We start from the raw sequence: 19,581 nt of genomic DNA on the forward strand, positions 1-19,581 counted from the left end.
AGGGGAACCCTTGGACTCTGTGCATGCTATTTCTTACTTTGAAATAGTGCATACAGAGCCAACTTCCTACACAGAGCCTTCGCCCTCGGAGGCGTCAGAGGAGACCCCTTAGGACAATTTCAACAGTAAATGGTCGCATCCCCTAGAGCTATGATCGCTGAGATTGTATGGCTGATATACTGTTTCCCACACCATAACATTGCCTACAAGCTCCAAGAGACAGCCTGCATGGCGTTGTTCATGCCTCAAGTTGAGATAATATATGTGATATTTACCTTAGGGGCACGACAGGGGGGAGGGGGTGGTTGTATCATGGTGGGAGGTAAGTTTTCAAGCTCGTGTTAAGCTAAATATGTAACGTGCATGTCCTAATAAGATTCTTAAATGTAGCATAGCTGACTAAATTTTTTTTTATTTTTAAGTCAATAAACTGTTGAAAAATGTCCTTAAACCTCTTTTGAAACCCAGCAACACATGAATCAAAAGTAAACAGAATTGGTGTGTAGATTAAGATAGTCTACTGTTTTATGAGAATAAACTCTGCTTTAACATCAGTTCATTCGGTAGAATGAAAACAATATCGATTGTTGTCTAAAATAAAAATCCTTAAACTGCCACAAGGTGGCACCGTTGCACTAACCTCGATGATGTCGCTCTTACAGCACGTAAAACGTGTATATATGTCAAAAAAATATTCAACTGAATATACAATCGCAGTAAACTAATGGGCACTCGTGGGGAGACGTACATGCGCCCGTGCGTGGCGATGAAACTGGAGTAAAAGAATATACAGAACAAAATAACAAGAATTGGCAAAGCCAATAGGTCAGGCTTCTATTTTGAGTTCTCACTAAAGCATTACAGAAAAGCCTCCTGATGAATGATTACGTTCTATATGCTAGCCATCGGCGTATTATATTATTTAGCATGTGACGATTCACTGTGTTTTTGAGATTTAAAATAGTCCTTCATGCATTCCAGTGCAAGCACTAAACAGTCAACGGAATGAGTGACACAGAAATATTCTTCTGGGTGGGACCAAAGCCAAGTGCGCGCATGTTTTATGGTTTAACTCTTTTTATTAGATTTTTAAACACATACCATCGCCTGCAACCAAGGGAGTAACCCACTTTGAACTAAGGAACTGCTATCACCTAGGAAGCGAAGCAAGTGAACCAAGCACTCGCTAGAACGTCTTCCTTGTCTCTTTCATCGATGCATCTATCCATGCATTCTTTTGCCGTTCCGTCCACCTGCTGATATCTACTATTTCTCCTGCACATCATGTCATTCATTCATTCATCACTCTGGCCCTCATTCTGATTCTGGCGGGCGGCGGAGGCCGCCCGCCAGAATTCAGCCCTCCATAATACCGCTCCGCGGTCAAAAGACCGCGGAGGGTATTATGAGTTTTTCCCCGGGCTGGCGGGCGGTCTCCAAAAGACCGCCCGCCAGCCCAGGGAAAAACTCCCTTCCCACGAGGATGCCGGCTCGTAATCGAGCCGGCGGAGTGGGAAGGTGCGATGGGTGCTACTGCACCCGTCGCGTATTTCACTGTCTGCTATGCAGACAGTGAAATACTAGCGGGGCCCTCTTACGGGGGCCCCTGCAGTGCCCATGCCATTGGCATGGGCACTGCAGGGGCCCCCAGGAGCCCCACGACAATCCTTACCGCCATCCTGTTCCTGGCGGGCGAGCCGCCAGGAACAGGATGGCGGTAAGGATTGTCAGAATCCCCTCGGCGGCGCAGCGAGCTGCGCCGCCTTGGAGGATTCTTAGGGGCAGTGGAAAACCGGCGGGAGAGCGCTGGTTTTCCCTTTCTGACCGCGGCCAAAGCGCCGCGGTCAGAATGCCCAAGGGAGCACCGCCGGCCTGTCGGCGGTGCTCCCGCCCCCGTTGGCCCTGGCGGTTCTCTACCGCCAGGGTCATAATGAGGCCCTCAGTCTTTTCCGGTTCCATCCATTCATTTATCTATTTATCCAATCTGCTATCCGGCATCCACCCATCCATAAAATCTGCCGTCAATCCACTCTGCCACCCATCCATCCACTCTGTAACCCGCTCATCCTCTGCCACCCGCTCATCCACTCGGCCACCCGTCCATCCACTCTGCCACCCGTCCATCCACTCTGTAACCCACTCATCCACTCTGCAACCCATCCATCCACTCTGCCACCCATTCATCCACTCTGCCACCTGCTCATCCACTCTGCCACCCAACCTTCAACTCTGTAACCCATCCCTCCACTCTGCCACCCACTCATCCACTCTGCCACCCACTCATCCACTCTGCCACCCATCGATCCACTCTGTAACCCATCCATCCACTCTGTAACCCATCCATCCACTCTGCCATCCAGACGTACTCTGTCATCCATCCATCTATCTACTCATCCATCCATTCCTACACTCTGCAATCAGTTCATCCATTTTGCCCTCATCCATCTATCCATCCACTCTGCCATCCATCCATCAATCCACTCTGCTATCCATCAATTCATCCACTCTGCCATCAATCCATCAATCATCCAGTCATCGATCCATCCATCCATTGATCAACTCAGCCATTTATCCACCTATCCACCCACCCACTTTGCCATCCATCAATCCATTCATCCACTCTGCAATATATCCATCCATTCTGTTATCCGTTCATTCACTCTACCATACCCTCTGCCTTCCAGCCACAGGCTTCACCAACCACTCGTAATTCCATCCATTCATCCATCCACCCACTCTGCCATCCATCCATTTGTGAACTCTGCCATATATTCATCCACTCTGCCATCCATCCACTCTGTTATCCGTCCACCCTGCCATCCATTCATCATTCATCCAGCCTCTCTGCCATCCATTCACTCATCTTTTCATCCATTCATGCCTTTACTCTGCCACTCTTTCACCTGTCCATCTATGCAGCCATCCATCCCTATACACTGTCATCTTTTCACCTGTCCATCCACCTATCCATCTACTCGCTTATCCATTTGCCCACTTATCCATCACCCATTCCTTTACTTTGCCAGCCTTCAACCTGTCCATCCACCTGTCATTCACTCATCTTTTCACTCATTCATTCACATTCTCATTATTCCACCCATACATCCAATATTCGTTCTTTTCGCTCTTCCTTCCAATATTCACTCTTTCTTTCCCTGTTATTTTGCCCAGTGTTGTTTTGCTCTTCTATTGACACTATATTCCAGTGCTAATGATGAGCTTTTGTCTGCCGAGCTGCAGGCAGAAGACGCCTAAAAAAGAACACCAACCCCGCTGTAGCTGCTAAGGCGAGGGGTTCACAACGACCGTCTCGCGTCCCCCGGCTCATCCCAGGTTTGATTCACCTCACTATTCAGTAGAGTAGACCCTATCCAGCGTTCATGACCAGGGGCGTAGCTTTGGGGGCGGGGGTGTTTGGGGTGTGACATCCCCAAAATTAATTCATGTTCGACCGAGAGTTGGGTGGGGACTCCGAATCGGGCAACATATGCCTTTGTTGTTTTTTTCTTCATCCCCTTGACATACTGGGCCTCATTATGACCCTGGCGGTAGAGAACCGCCAGGGCCAACGGGGGCGGGAGCACCGCCGACAGGTCGGCGGTGCTCCCTTGGGCATTCTGACCGCGGCGCTTTGGCCGCGGTCAGAAAGGGAAAACCGGCGGTCTCCCGCCGGTTTTCCACTGCCCCTAAGAATCCTCCAAGGCGGCGCAGCTCGCTGCGCCGCCGAGGGGATTCTGACAATCCTTACCGCCATCCTGTTCCTGGCGGCTCGCCCGCCAGGAACAGGATGGCGGTAAGGATTGTCGTGGGGCCCCTGGGGGCCCCTGCAGTGCCCATGCCAATGGCATGGGCACTGCAGGGGCCCCCGTAAGAGGGCCCGCTAGTATTTCACTGTCTGCGTAGCAGACAGTGAAATACGCGACGGGTGCAGTAGCACCCGTCGCACCTTCCCACTCCGCCGGCTCGATTACGAGCCGGCATCCTCGTGGGAAGGGAGTTTTTTGGAGACCGCCCGCCAGCCCAGGGAAAAACTCATAATACCCTCCGCGGTCTTTTGACCGCGGAGCGGTATTATGGAGGGCTGAATTCTGGCGGGCGGCCTCCGCCGCCCGCCAGAATCAGAATGAGGGCCACTGTCTTTTAGTTGGGAAATGTACGACAGCCCCCCCCCCCCCCAACCAAAATCTCACTGACTAAGCTACGCACCTGACGCAAGAAATCGAAAGCGTGGCAGAGTTCGAAAATCCCAGGAAAGTATGGTAACCAACGGGGCCCAGTCATTTCCCTAGGATTTATCTTTGTTCTCCTGAGACAGTGAGATTTTCTCCGTAGCTAGGGTGTCCCATATTTTGTATAACCAGTCTCCAGATGTTGCAAACCTAGTTGTCTCCAATGGAGCAAGCGTGCTTGCGTGGCTACCAGGAAAGTTATTGTGAGTTGTCTGCGTCATAGGGATATATGCAATCACTCCCCTCCATCTGGAAGTCCCACTATGACCCTGTCAAGTTCCGCGAGGATCTCCTTCCTGTATATAAGAAGCTTCAGGCAATGCCATAGCAGGTGCATCTCCCCAACATAACCCAGAATTCGACTTATCCCACAGGGCACATTTTTCCGGAGTGCAGTGACAAACTTGAAGTATTTTATAATAGGGTTCCCTCAATTTAATTAATCAGGAAGAGCTCTGGGCGTTCACAAACAGCTGTTCTGAGCTTTCATTTGTGGGGGGTCTTCCCGAGATCTGTTTTCTAATAGTTCTGAACCTAGTGTTTTCTCTGCCGTTGTTGAGTCTATCAAGTTGTTATATAGCTGGAAAGTTATATGGCGATCGCATGAACCATCTTTCATCCATTTTTCAAGTTTGTGAGCGCACGCATCCCCCCAGTCTTAACTGAATGGTTTAAACCCCAATCTCTCACATGCAGATATGCATATTTTCCTGATTATGATAGGCCAAACTGTCTCTTTACATCCTCAAAGGTTTAGCACTTTGTCCCTTGCACATAGAACCAACCATTAGACATATTTTAGTTCTCCTGTTCTGGAAGCCCTGTTGCCCCACATGTGGTGTAAAGTCGGAACGTTAGGCGTATGTTAAAGCATTAAATTTACAGGGCAGAGATGTCCTTCAGGAGTGTGGAGATTTTCGTAGCCGTACATTCCACTCATAGCGTGGGGAGTTGACATCCCACGGTCCTACAGGGAGGACACAAGGGCCATGATACCCCTTATTGTCCTCAGTTAATACTTTGTTAGTTGTAATTTTATTCATACCAGAGTACCACCAAATAACAACACTTTTGTGGTTTATCCCAAGGTATTTTTAGTTAGTTAAAAAGTGGATCCCAGAAAAATATCCAGATAATTGATCTATAGGAACTTCCTCAAGATAGAACCTGTTGAGGTTGAGTCCGCCTGGTAGTATCATCTTACCAAGGTGGGATAAGGTGGCCGGTGATGAACCATGTCACATTACGTGAGTGAGCCTATCTTATCCAATTCTAGGAATTGCCCAAGCATTGAGTAGGGAGATTACCTGGGTAGATTGTGGTACTTTTAAATAGGTACTAGGAAAAAGGAAATGGTACTGTGTGATTCGATTGCTGCATCACTCTGTGTTTGCATAATGTCAATTGTGGACACCGACAAACTCTTCTTCTATGCCTTTCCACCCTGGAGAAGGAGGGTGTTTCAATCCAGCTCGGGGTAGAAGTAGCTCATGTTCTAGGGAGGAAAGGGAAATGGGTCAACCTCAGATTTGCAGGGGTGTGGGTAAAGGGCTTTCTCTGTAGGGAAAATATATATTGAAAAAATAAATTGTGTATTTGCACAGAGAGTCCTGTACCTTTTGAGTGGAATTCTCTACCATGGAGAACTCCGCATAGTGAGATTGGGAGCCCACTAGTATGGATAGAAAGGTGTGACAGGCGCAACTTTCTAGGTAGACCAATCAAAATTTAAATTCCCCAAAATTGTAAATCTGTGCTTGTACATAAGTATCAAATCTGCAAGTGCAGATTTTCCTCTTGTGATTTGGGCCCTTTATGTTTGGCAACTACATCACAGAAATGCGGAAAAATGAAATGCGACTTCCATGCATATTATCATTGAAATATTTTTTGCAAACTCTGCGGACCTTAGCCAGGAACGTAAAGGAAGGCCACAGAAACATTTTCACAACCCATCATCCTATGTGTGCTGCGGGTATTCTTGTGGTGGACTGTAAGAATCAGGGCCAGCTGACTGTGAAAGAAATATACACAGTTTAAGTTTAAGGATGTTACATTGTGAGGACTTTTATTTCTCTGCAATGTATAGCCTCCATGAAAAAAGACACGTATTTAACTTTGGAAGTTTCTACAAAGCCACTCTGTGGCCGCTTGGGAAGAAAGTAGAGATGGTTGTAGGGGATGAGAGAAATAAAAGTAGAAAATGTATCTGTATGGGCTCTTGTTTTGATTTTCCAATATTAGATTAGAGCTTCCAATTACAAGTGGGTGGATGGGGTGAGGTGTTCACCTTACTCCGTAAATGCCTTTACCCAAATGTGAGGAATTTTACAGGCGCAGTAAATACTCTCTTTTCCCCGTTTTTCCCTAGTAAATGTGGTGTTAAACACAGGATCGGTTTTCAAATCGCCAAGGGCAAGGTGTACAAAATGTTTTTACAGTGACAAATATTCATTATCAGAGTTTGCGACCGCAAGAAAGTTTTTCCAAATGTACTAAACCTGTTTTAGGAGTCAGTGAACAAATGGGTTTAGAAAATGGATAACAAATTGTTTTTAAAGGAGCTTGTTGTAGGCGCCCCTTCCAAATAGCAATTCCCATCCATATGTATCAATGATTTGGGACTGAAATACCAGTCATAAACCATTGAAAATGTACAGGCCCTTAAGTTGTGGTGGTAACTCATTCTCAAAAGTAAAGGGGTCCACTTTGGGTCCCTTGCCCTTTGTGAACATCAGAGTAAATTTCACGAGGAATAGGCAGTGATCCAGCGGACCATTGCCAACTCTCAAAGAAACAACTTAATTGAATTTATCTTTACTAACATTTTACAACATACTTTCAAATTTAGCTTGATGATAATGCTCCCAACCCTCCCCCCCCCCAAGAACTCCTGCTTTCTTGTTTAGATTATTCAGCCCACAGGGTACCAGTTGTCACCTGACATTTCACATCTTAACATTCTTGTCTCATGCTCCTCCCACTCCTTCTAAGTGTTCAGTGTCATATTTTAAGTGTCTTCCACACACCGTTGTACTCTGTGAATATTTTTTTTTAAATAATCCTTGTGTGCTTTAAGAAAAATGGGCTGCTTTCCAAAATAAGTTTCTTTATTTAAAGCCAGTCACATACATGGTGGTCTGCTGATCCTTGCAAGCCGCCATCTCTGTGATAGCCACCAATTGGAATGAGTTGGAAGTGCAACCTACCTCGTGAATATTAATGAGGTATGTTGGATTGCAACTCACTCCAGTTAGGAATCTTTGGACCAGCCCTTTTGGTGCATTGGGTTATTATCAAAGTTCCACACTGGTGACAAAGCTACTAGTCACAAATTACAACTAGGTGTTGCAACTTGGCTATAAGTACAACTGATCCCAAATAGCAGCTGGTTTTCCTTTTTCCAGGTGTTATCTCTCAATAAAAGTTGACAGGTTTGACTATCAAAATCTGTCCAGTAAAACCATCAGATTGTAGTAATTACTGCACAACTCAGAATTACGATTCATGCACACACTTCTATTTGCAAAGGAATTGGAAATAACCCCTCTCCCACCTTGTAATCAGGGCCTAAGCAAATTATTGTTATTACCACTGAATGGTTACTTTAAATAATTATAAAAGTAAGCAAAAATTACCATTTGATTTTACAGTCTTACTTCCATATAGTTGAATAAATAATTACAATGCGACATGTCTAGGAGGCGTCTTAAGAAATGTACATGTTTAAATATGTTGTAAGAGTATGTGAAATTACTTATGTATATTATCAGTATTTATATTAACATAATTGCATATTGAATATTGCTGTACTTTAGAATAGGGTAAAATTGAAATCAAGGGCGTATTAATATTGCATATGATTTTGTTCTTTCCTTAAAAGTGGTTAAAGAAGTATGGATTAAAGAAATTGAAATTGGAATTGTCCATCCTGATGTTTGGACCAGATTGCACTCATCAGAAAAAAATGGTGCAGTCTTTGCACAAGAAAGTGTCTGCTAAGTATTGCTCCATCTTCCCAAGTGTCGAAGTCAACGTAAGTAAGATATACCCACCTGTGCTGAGGCTATAAGTTCAGTGGAGGAAGACCAAATTCTCTATATTGAGAATAAGAATTACTTGTTTTACTTTAAATACTCTTTACTTTGAAGAAAAGAGCTGGTTGTAATTCTTATCCCTTCCAAGATGTATTATGTGTTTTCTATGTTTGTAAATGAAATCGCAGTCTACCTGTACATTTGAGCCTGTCGAACTAGGAGAAGAGGAAACATTCCTGAGGAAATGTACACCCTCATGCAAGTGTGAATATGAATCCAGGTTGGTGCATTTTAAAACCTGGACTCCCAAATCATGTGGTCAAAAGAATTAATCATTCACACATTGGGATTGGGAATCCTTTCAAATCAGTTTCTAATGCCCATAGGTCTGATTCTCTCAAAATTGAATAAGGTCTAAATGATGCAATGTTGCAGAAATTGTAAAGAGAAGACATGAGAATGAACTCATAATAAGTATTAGTCTACTCATTGTTTCAGTTGATCTTAACAGAATTTTATTAGGCCTCTAGCCATTATATTTTTTATAGATTCATAGGTGAATTATTTACTGAGGACACAAACAAGTGATGAGTGGATTGCTTGAATTAATCTCATCCACTGGTAATTACTCATATCTGCAATCCAGTCCATTGTTTTTTGACCATCGTGCCACCTCAGGCAGGAACCAGCCATATGTAAATCAGCTCTGGCCCTGCTCAAATAGGAACAGCCCAGCCTAAACTGTCAGGCCAGGTTCTTTATGGAACCGGAAAACAAGCAACCGCCAACTGGGGACCTATTGGGATCTTCACAGTAGTGTGTCGCTTGAGTCCTATGGCACCGTTTCCTGTCATCATGCTGGGTATTCTTCGTAAATTAATCACTTAGCAGTTTTAATTCAGACATTGATTCTGTTACCCAACCATGTTATTCAGTCCTTTTCAGCCTTAGGAAATGAATGCATAAGACTGATGTTCGGCCCCTGAAGGCAATTTTCAGCCTAGAATTGGAAGATTGTCAAGTGTATGATATTTGTCACCAAGAAAGGGAGCCAGTCTCATGTGAATCTATGAAAGACATCCTTAAAAAGGAACTGTAGTTATAGGCAAGTGCATTTATTTATGATCTAGTATTGGATCCTTCACACGTTTACACTTTTTGAATACTGTATAGTACAAAGTAGTGATTATATGAGAAGTTGTAATAGTGAGATCTCAAAGAGCACAGTCTTCAACACGGCTTTTTCCCACTCATTAGTTTTGAGACCAGTGTTGAGGCAGGGATTTGGCAAATGTGTGCAAGCATATGGACGAGACAAGGAGACACCAACACCGGGACAGAGATACTCTGACCTCTGAAAGATAAGGACAGTGAAAGAGAGGGAAAAGATTGGTACCACAGCAACTGATAAAGGAGCAGTGATTAGGACACTGGGACAGGGAGACACAGACTTCAGAACACAGATACTCTGACCTCTGAAAGATAAGGACAGTGAAAGAGAGGGAAAAGAGCACCGCACTGAGATAGGGAGATCCATGAACACAGACACACAGACAGGAGGACAAAGAGAAACTTGGAAAGAAAAACTGCGTGACCCCGAGAATGGGGATCCAAACACTCTGATACAGCAAAGCAGTTGTCACTAATACTGACAAAACACTAAAAGAACAACAAAGAAAAAGAAATTCAGAAGCTGCATCCTTAAACCTTCTACTATGCTTCTCAGGAACCATGGACCTTAGCCTGGCATCGTTGGGATCTCTGCCCTACTCATCTTGGGACATGAGAACCCCACAATGACCCTTCTTCTCTTCAATGTTTATCAAGACCTCCTCAGGAAAGGGCAGACGCTTCTGGTACTAAGCACTAATGGGGTAGAACCCAGGTTTTTCTGTCATCAGGACTTTTATTTCTTCAAAGAAGAACTGGGAATAAGATATATAGGCCCATATTTATACTTTTTTAGTGCTGCATTTGCGTCATTTTTTGATGCAAAAACGGCGCTTACTTACAAAATACAATTGTATTTTGTAAGTTTGCGCCGCTTTTACGTCAAATAATGACGCAAATGCGGTGCTAAAAAAAGTATAAATATGGGCCATATTCTTTGTGCTTAAACAGAACAAGTTACTACCACTGGAAATGTTCAAGATGGTGTCTCTAGCACACATCCCATCTTGCAGTCATATAGTCCCTGGCTTTAAATGGGATTTGTTCCAATTTGGGAGGTAGGGCAGCATTACCTGTCTAACATCTGCCTTTTGGGCATTATTGAGGTTCCTCAAGTCCTCACCAATGCCTTGCCATTGGTCCTATTCAGTCCTTCTCACCAGGAAACTCTCATCTGTCACAACCTAGACATCACTTCATTTGGGCTTTATCTGCAGCAGAAAGGAAACTCCTGATAATCCCTTTCATGCTTACAATACTGCAACAGTTTGTGGTTTTAGGTGACCCTACTGTCATGTGCTTTGTACATCCATATAGACTCACAAAGCCAAAAAACATTTTTTAAATGACCTCCCTACCGCTGGGTATCACCGGAGGTATAGGTTACACAGTTTCAAATTGAAGTAGGTTTTTTCATCTGTGTGTTGCGTTGACTACAGCCATATGCAAATTCAAAACTCTATGTGCAATCAAAAATCCAAAAGTTTGAAAAGGAATCTTCATTTGATTATTAAACATGCAGAAATATAGGAGCCTAAGCAGCACAAACCTCATAGTCATAGGTGTACTACCTTATTCAGGCCTGTCAGTCATCTCCTGCTGGGATTAAACAACCCCAATTAACTACTTTAAATAATGAACTTGTTCAAAAATTATGTTTACCAAAGCCAGGATAGAAATTCTGTATCTAACGCATGCGCATGGTACCGTGTGTTCTGTCACATTTTCTATTACGTGCTATCAGAGGACAATAAAATATTTTTTGTGTAATTCTGTAAACTATGTTATATTCAGAACTCAGTATCTAATTTAATGTGTGTTTCTCATACCCAATCATACAGGGTGTTGTGAGACATCTGCAGTTTCAACCTAAAGAACTGGAAGAGTATATTGAGCAGGTGGAGAGGGTGTTACGGAGGTATTTACAGCGGATGCAATGGCTTTTGTCAGGTATGTTTCCAGTCCAGTCTGCAGGTTAGCTTGTTTGAATGTATATTTGGCATTACCTCATCAGCCCCTTCCTGTGCCAGCCACTGTATTATAGGGCTAGCATGGTGAGATGGGGGTATCTTAGAATTATTCAGACACCATTCAGAATACAGCTTATTTTCACCTGGGAGTCTGCGCTGATATCAAAACTGTGATGTACACCCTCCCGCAGTTTTATATTGCTGTATACACCTCTGCCCACACGCTTTCACCCATACTGAGGTACTACACCCTAACTATTCCTTCTGCCTGTGGAAGGGGTGTGAACGATTATTTTGTTTGGTTTGCCCTGCCTATGCCACTGTACAAAATGAAATATGTTATGTCGTGTTATGTTATCTTATGTTATTTATTTTTACCATTGTTCATGTTTTTATTGTCAGTGAATCTGAGAGTAACATTTTCATTGCATACATTTGCCAGTCTTTAAGAAATGTAATATTAATAAATATGAGTCATCAATATAGGCTATTTGCGAGTTCTTTTGAGGCCTTCTCGTTATTTTCTTCCTTTCCTCTTGTCCCGTTGACACCAAGTGAAAGTGCGCCCTTACATGTACGCACGTGTCTGTGTCTGTCTTATCTAACATGTGTTCGCCAGTTCATGGTTCATGGTTCTTCTTCAGCCAGCCTTCTAAAATGTTCGCAAACCTGTGTTGCCGCTCACTGCTATTGCTGCTAAGGAGGCCTCCCATCACTTCGAGCCACCTGTGTTCTTGCCCGTTTCCCTTCTTGCCATTGTCCCTTCTGTTTTCACAGGTGTTGCTTGGTATTAGCTGCTTACTCTTCCTTTGTTTTTCCTAAGAAAGTCTTCAGTGGTTTCAGTGTTGGGTTCTTTCCCTGGATGCAGGTACTACTTCTTGTACTTCCCACCAGAACTTTTTCCGGAAGGTATCATTCCTTCCAGAAGGCATTTCCCAAGCATAACGCAGGCTTGAAAAAGGCCCGAAACTCTGCATGCCAACCTGGCAGCGAGTTTTATGTTTTCCCGCCTTCTTGTCCACAGTATGAATACTTAAGAAACAATACTCTTGAAGTGAGCTTAACACCCATAAAGGTAAGCTTTTGTAGATATTCCCAAGCATTTGCAAAATCTTACCACGCTTCTTTGTAAAGTTACTCCTAAGTGATGCAGGTGTAATTGATGCGGTGTGAGAAAGTGCACCAATAATTCCCATTTTCACACAAAAAGAGAAATTTAAAAATACCTTTTTTTTCTTTTTCTAATGTCCAAAGCTACGCCCACAGATTCTTCTTCGTTGATAGGAAAACAAATGTTGTTACCATCAATCACGCATACCTTGTCAACAAGGACACTTTCACTAACCTCAATAAATAGAAGATCCCTTCTTTACTAACTTCATCCTGGTTCACAACACTCTCAGCATATCTGCTGCTTCATGACCACACAAATAAAACCTTAATTCGCGACATGCTGACCAACAAAGTCATCATCCCCACCCATATTATTAAGGCCATTGCCAGACAAGAAAGGAAGCGTCTGATTGATTATTAGGAAAAACACCCATATTAAGCCAATTAGGCTTGAGAAGTTTCTATTCCCCAGTTGGGCAGCTTCATTGAAGTGAGTGCTGATTTGATATTTCTTCGTGATAACATAAGGACGACTTGTAAAGACATTAATACACATTGGGCCTTTTTCACAAAGGTAAACTTTCACATTGGTGTAAGTTTAAGTTTACTATTTTTTTTTGTTTTCACAAACTACAGGGCACATTTATAGGCCCCTAGCGCCACCTTGCGCCACTTTAACGTGATTTATTCTGAAGTTAATGTGGCCCAACGAACTACTCCTGCAGAGTACATCAATAGCATCATGAAAGATGGCGCTATTGCTCCCTACCCTGCGCCGTGGACCGCCATATTTTAAATACGGCTCACACATGGTGGTGGTGGGGGGTGCTAAGGGGTGGAGGGAAAGTGGCGCTGCACCAAGTGCAGCACCACTTTCCATAAATCTGCCCCTACAAGTGTAGTTTTACATGTAGTATCTTTAGGGTGGCAGAGACTGTCCTAGCTTATGTGTTGAGTCCTCTGCAGTCCCAAAGATACTACACATAAAACTGCACTTGCAGAAATTGACTAGCAAAGAAAAATAGTAACCTTACATCAAAAATGTAAGTTTACCTTTGTGAATAAGAGCAGTGGAGAAAGTGAAACGAAATTTTTCATAACTGTGACATCAGAGCATGAAAATAGGACTTCGAACCCGTCTTCTTCATAAAGGCTTTATGGAAGCCATTTATAACATTATGTTTTACTGCGGGCCCTTTGTCAAGCTCAAACGAAATATATATGGGTCTGCACTTTATTTATGTGCGTAATGATGTTTATCTTCAGTTCCTGTGAACCTAATTGTTTAAAATCATTTAATGAAGTAGATATATTAATATTGGACTCAGGGAGTAGCTTCAGGGGAATGTTTGGGGTGTTAAAACCCACTAATGGATTTTCTGGTAAATTGTTGGGTACAGGTGCTTTCAGTCAGGTATGATGACGTATTTCACCATGAATACTTATATAAACACAGAAAAAAATCTAACAATCTCTCCCTTTCTCCTTTTTGAAAGACTTCAAAAATATGTATTTTACAAAATATTGTGGTTTATCTCACTTAGTACACCCACCAGTCTGCATTCCTTTCCCTTTCCACTGCCCCTTAAGCCTCTCTCATGCGCCCTGCTTGTGGTAAAATGTATTTCAATGTTATATGATTGTTGGAAAATCTGAAACTCACACCCCCTCAATCTTAGTGACTAAACTACGCCCCTGATTAGATTCAGTCTTATTCTCTGCTTTATCAAAGTACCTCATTCTGTCCTTAACATTATGAATATGTTTTTATAATATTATTGAAATGTATGTTGTGGTCTGTCACTGTTTAGCCAGCTGTGCTCCAACAATACCAATATAAATAAAAAGCATTACGTTATAAGCAGCGGCGGCTCCTCCGCAGTGGCAAAGGAGTGTCACCCCAATGGCTTAGAGCCAGCAGCTGAAAATAAAACGATATTTTATTATCTTTGTTTTTTAGCTGCTGGCTTGGCCAGTGTGTGAGGGAGGGGTGTGGCTGGGCCATGGGAGGGGGGAGGAGGAGTGGAGTGCACTTAAGTGCGCATGTCAGTTTGGCCAGTATCTTGGACTGGCCAAACTGACAAGTGCACTTAGGTTTCTCCCACCTGGCTGTGTTGCACAGCCCGGTTGGAGAAATAGCACAGACTCCAATGTACTGTCTGAGGGGCAGACCAACCCGCTCAGACCAATACTGGTGCTGCTCTCCTGCTATGTATAGCAGGAGAGCAGCACCAGGATTGCATGGGGAGCCTGTGCTGGTGTACCAGGGACTGCTGGGACGCCATCAGGAACGAGAAGAGGAGCGACACAGCCGGCAGCGGCATGACAGGTATGTTGTTTTTAATTATTATTCCCCCCTCCTACCCACCCCCACACCCCCTCTTCAGATTTGCGGTGGATGCCACAGGTTATAAGATAACACATATATGTGAATTCTAGTGAAAACAAGTAATTAAGGGCCAGATGTAGCAAAACAAAAAATTGCGACTCGCATTTTGCGAGTTAATGCGACTCGCAAAATGCGAGTCGCAATTTGTAATGCAAGTAAAAAAAGCGTTCCGAAATAGCGACTCGCACCCGGACTCGCAACACAGTGTGCGAGTCCGCAGATTGCGAGGTCGCTTTTTGCGAGTGTGCAAAAAACGAACTCGCAATTAGCGAGTAGGTGTCGCAAATTGCGATTACCTTGAAAATTGCTTACAGGTGCAGCAGAACACTCCAGAAACCACACCAGAACACTCTGGAAACACTTCCTGGCACATGATGATGACATCACAGCCAGGAAGTTTACAAAAACACCTGGGAGGAGGGAGGACCACACCCTTTTATAACTGCTGAATTTCACACAGGACAAACAGCAGCTGCCATGGAGGGAACCCCAAGAAAGAGGAAGCTCAAATTTTCTGAGAGGGAGCTGGAGGTGCTGACAGAGGAATGCTGTCAGCACTATGATGACTTGTTTGGGAGAGCAGCCCACAATGTTCCTGAGGCCACAAAAAAACAACTGTGGCAGGACATCCAGGACAAGATCAATTCCCTGGGGGTGAGCCATAGGACCATCGACGACATCAAGAAGAGGTGGTATGACCTCCGCTCCCGGACCAAGGAGAGGGTGGCTGAAAGGCTCCGGGAGATGAGAGGCACAGGAGGGGGACCATCGTCTGTGCCACCACCCACACCCCTGGAAGAAAGGGTGGAAGAAACCTTGGAGCAGGAGGCAGTGTCTGGATTTGGGGACCTGGACACCTCAGAGCCCAGCACATTAACCGGTGAGTACCATGTGATATGCCTGTACCCCTATCAATGCCATACCCCCACCCACCATGTACACAGGGGCATGCACAACCAAAATAGCTCCATTTCAGGGTAGCAAATGCCAGAATGATGCATTATGGGAAATGTAGTCAAGTAGGCAGTTCATAGGCAAATGTTTATTAGGAAGTGTGCAATAGATAGTAGACACTGACAGTCTGTTCCCCATGTCCCACAGGTCTGAAGCAAGTCACCACCAACACTCCAAGCACCCAGGCCCATGAGGACACCCCAGGACCCCCCAGCACCCCCACCTGCATGGTCAGCAGCATCCCTGCAGTAGCCACACCTGCTGCAACAATTCCGCAAGAGGCTGCCCCAGCAACAGGCAGGGAGGAGACAGGTGGAAGCACAGGGCAGCCACCGCTGCGCAGGCGTCGCAGGTCAATACCATCTGGTCTGCAGTCTGCATCCGGGCTACTTCCTCCAACCACCAGTGAGGCACATCTGCTGCGTGGTCAGCGCCTGCAGAACAGAATTTTGGGCAGAATTAGTGGTGTGCTGCACCGCTTTGTGCGCTACAACCATGCCAGCATGCAGCACCTCAACACACGGATGGACATGATCTGCAGTAACACTGGGGACCTTGCCCTTGCCATGAGGGAACTGGCGGGAGGACTACTGGCCCAGGCAGAGGGTGGGCGGCACAGGGATCGGCAGATCATGCACAGACTGGACAGGATGGCCACATCCATCAGCAGGCTCGCCATGAATACCACAGGCCTGTCGAGGAGGACAGTTGGGCTGCAAGTGGAGATGGGCCATTTCGCTGGGGATGTGGCAAGGGGCCTGGGACGTCTCACCCACATTATCGAACTGATGGAGACATGGGAAATGTCGAGGGCCACAGGGGAAACACCCCAGGACAGTGAGGAGGGCTCAACAGTGAGCAGTGTCTCTGTCACTGACAGCAGGGTGCTCAGGAGTGGCAGGCAGAGCACCACGGAAGCAGCAGGGACCAGCCAGGCTGGCAGGAGGGGCAGAAGGTCTTAGAGATCACCCTGGACCATTAAATGTGGCACATGACGTTAATGTGCCACATGCCTGGTTGGCATTTTACTGCCCATGGACAATCTTCACTTGTGAATAGTTTATTTAATACACCAATAAAACAGTTATTTTTTTGCCACTTAACAAATGGAGTTTTTGGTTAATAGGTGAGTATGGTTGGAGTTGACACGTACCGTCCAAAATATTGTGTTGCAATGTGTTCCCGTCTCAGTCTGCCTTGATTTGCCAAACTCCTATCCCCATGATGGCGATGTGGTTGTTCTTGCTCTTCATCATCAGGATCTGGGTCTGCAGGGGTGAGAGGTAGCCCACATCGGGTGGCTATGTTGTGGAGGATGGCGCATTCGACCACAATTTTAAATGCGGTAATGGGGGTGTATTGGAGGGCACCTCCACTGCGGTGGAGGCATCTGAATCTTGCCTTCAGGAGTCCGAAGGTGCGCTCAATGAGGTTCCTGGTCCTCTTATGTGCACTGTTGTATTGCCTCTCTGAATCATTGCTGGGTGTTAAAAACGGAGTCATGATCCAAGGCCTGAGAGCATATACACTGTCACCTGTTGGGCACAAAAGTACACTGTTAGGAAGTCCAGATTGTCGTGCACAGTGACCTGTGTGTATGTCTGCAAGTGTCTGTGGCTCTACCTAGGAGGTAACCGTCTCCGAATTCCCCACGTTCCAGGCGTTGATGTATCCCACTATGCCTAAAAATGTATGAGTCATGGGTACTGCCTGGAAACTTAGCTACAATGTCAGTGATGGCATAATGGGCGTCACAAACAACCTGAATATTGAGTGAGTGGGTACACTTTCTGTTGCGGAAAAGGTGTTCTAGATTAGCAGGGGGGCATATTTGAATGTGTGTCCCATCTACACACCCTATGACATGGGGAAAGTGGGCAATGCGGTAAAAGTCCAGCTTGGTGCTGTTCATTTCTGCCTCATTCCTTGGTAAGTATATGAAGTGGGACATGTGCGTGACTAAGGCATCTAGGAAGGCCCTGAGGAACCTTGACACTGCACTTTGGGATACCCCACCTGCCACAGCAATGACCCCCTGATAGCTCCCTGAGGCCAAGAGGTGCAGTGAGCATAGCACTTGCACATGCGTAGGGATGGCGCAGCCACGCAGAGTTTGGTGCTCTAGCTGTGGTTTGAGTAAATCTATTAATTCTAGGATGGCTGCGCTGCTAAGGCGGTATTTGTCATAGATCTCATCCTCAGTTTGCTGAAAAAGAGTCTGCCTTGTTCTATATATCTTCTCCTGTCTGTGGCCCCTCCTCCTCCTCTGCTGGGCTGCGTGGACTCTCCTTCTCACTGCTATCAGGTATATCTCCGCCATCTTGAGTAACCCAGATGCCTTCTGGGTCCCCTTTTATACTTTGGTAATGGTTACCACCTGCTCTGAGTTAGTGGTAAATGGGACATGCAAAATGGCCTTTTTGCGACTAGTCGCAATTTGCGAGTTGCAATTGCATAAGGTTTGCGACTCGCAAATTGCGACTTGGTATTTGCGGGTCGCAAAATGGGGTCGCAACGGATGCGACTCGCAAACGGGTCCAATCGCTTTTTGCGAGTCGGAAATGGGCTTTTTGCATCCCATTTCCGATTTTGCACTGTCACAAATTGCGATTCTGCCCGTTTGCGAGTCGCAAACCTTTGCTACATCTGGTCCTAAGTGTTGTATTTTTGAATGATTTTAATAGCATTTCATATTTTGTTAGGAGATGGATTGCATACATAAAGTTTCTACAGTTTTGTAACAAACATTTGGATAAACTACAGCTAATAATAAAATAATAATGATTCAATTACTATAAATTGTAGTAAATGGGAGAACAGATCTATTACTTATAATATTTTACTATTCTCTGTCAACAAAATAAACCAACAGTCTTCTTAAACATCCCTAATTTGCCAAGACAAAATTGCTCAGAAGTGATAGTACATTTTGATTACTACACTCTGTAAGACTACCAGTAAATTCAGAATACTATAGTGAAATCCTGTATAAAGCATGTAAACTATTGAAAATGAGCAATTTTTTGTATTGTTTTAGGAAGCCGTCGATTGTTTGGCACTATTTTGGAGAAAAATGTTTGTATCTTGCTTGACACATCTGGATCTATGGCACCCTTTTTGCTTGAGGTAAAGAAGGAACTTACGTCACTGATATGGGAGCAGCTAAGAAATAACAACACAAGGTATGTCAGTAATTACTGTATTGAAAACTGATGTCCAGAGAGCTCCATTGTGCATCTCCTGGGAGAGGTGATCAGTATGCAATGTTCTATTAAATGTTGTTTCAGCATTTATCGTATATCACGCTTTCAGTGATCCTTATCTAGTGCCCATTATGCCAGCTGGCATTCAGGGTAGCAAAAAAGGACCTCATCTTGTTTTTTTTTTTACCTTGAGCAAGTTTCTTTACAGTGCACTAGCTGTGGCTCAGGGTCTTCATTTCTGCTTCCTCAGTTTGTTTCCTAGAGTTCTTTGGCCTGCCTTTCTTCTGTCTGCCTTCGGGGTCCAGTGGAGAGGTAGTTTTTCATGTGATGGAGTTTGTTTTTGTTGGTGTGCCCTATTTTTTCCATATTCTTCTCATAATGATGGTGTCCATGCTCTCTTGCTTGGATCTGGTGAGCAGTTTCTGATTAGAGATGATTTGTGGCCAGAAAATGCACAAATGGCTGACCGTTGGTGATGTCACTTTTCTTCTCCTGGCAGCTTTCTGATCCATACAA

The 19,581-nt window shown here is 44.6% G+C and overlaps 1 protein-coding gene across 1 annotated transcript in view; it reads left to right on the plus strand.

Annotated features, from left to right (window-relative positions):
• VWA3A (von Willebrand factor A domain containing 3A) overlaps nucleotides 1–19,581 on the plus strand; it is a 541,655-nt gene that overhangs the window by 371,887 nt on the left and 150,187 nt on the right. The window contains exons 26-28 of the mRNA XM_069210293.1: nucleotides 8,113–8,265; nucleotides 11,278–11,386; nucleotides 18,900–19,044. Of these exons, the coding sequence (XP_069066394.1) occupies nucleotides 8,113–8,265; nucleotides 11,278–11,386; nucleotides 18,900–19,044 (407 nt within the window). The remainder of the gene's footprint in view (nucleotides 1–8,112; nucleotides 8,266–11,277; nucleotides 11,387–18,899; nucleotides 19,045–19,581) is intronic.

The sequence above is a fragment of the Pleurodeles waltl genome, chromosome 10 (genome assembly GCF_031143425.1).
Source record: "Pleurodeles waltl isolate 20211129_DDA chromosome 10, aPleWal1.hap1.20221129, whole genome shotgun sequence".
Taxonomy (NCBI): domain Eukaryota; kingdom Metazoa; phylum Chordata; class Amphibia; order Caudata; family Salamandridae; genus Pleurodeles; species Pleurodeles waltl.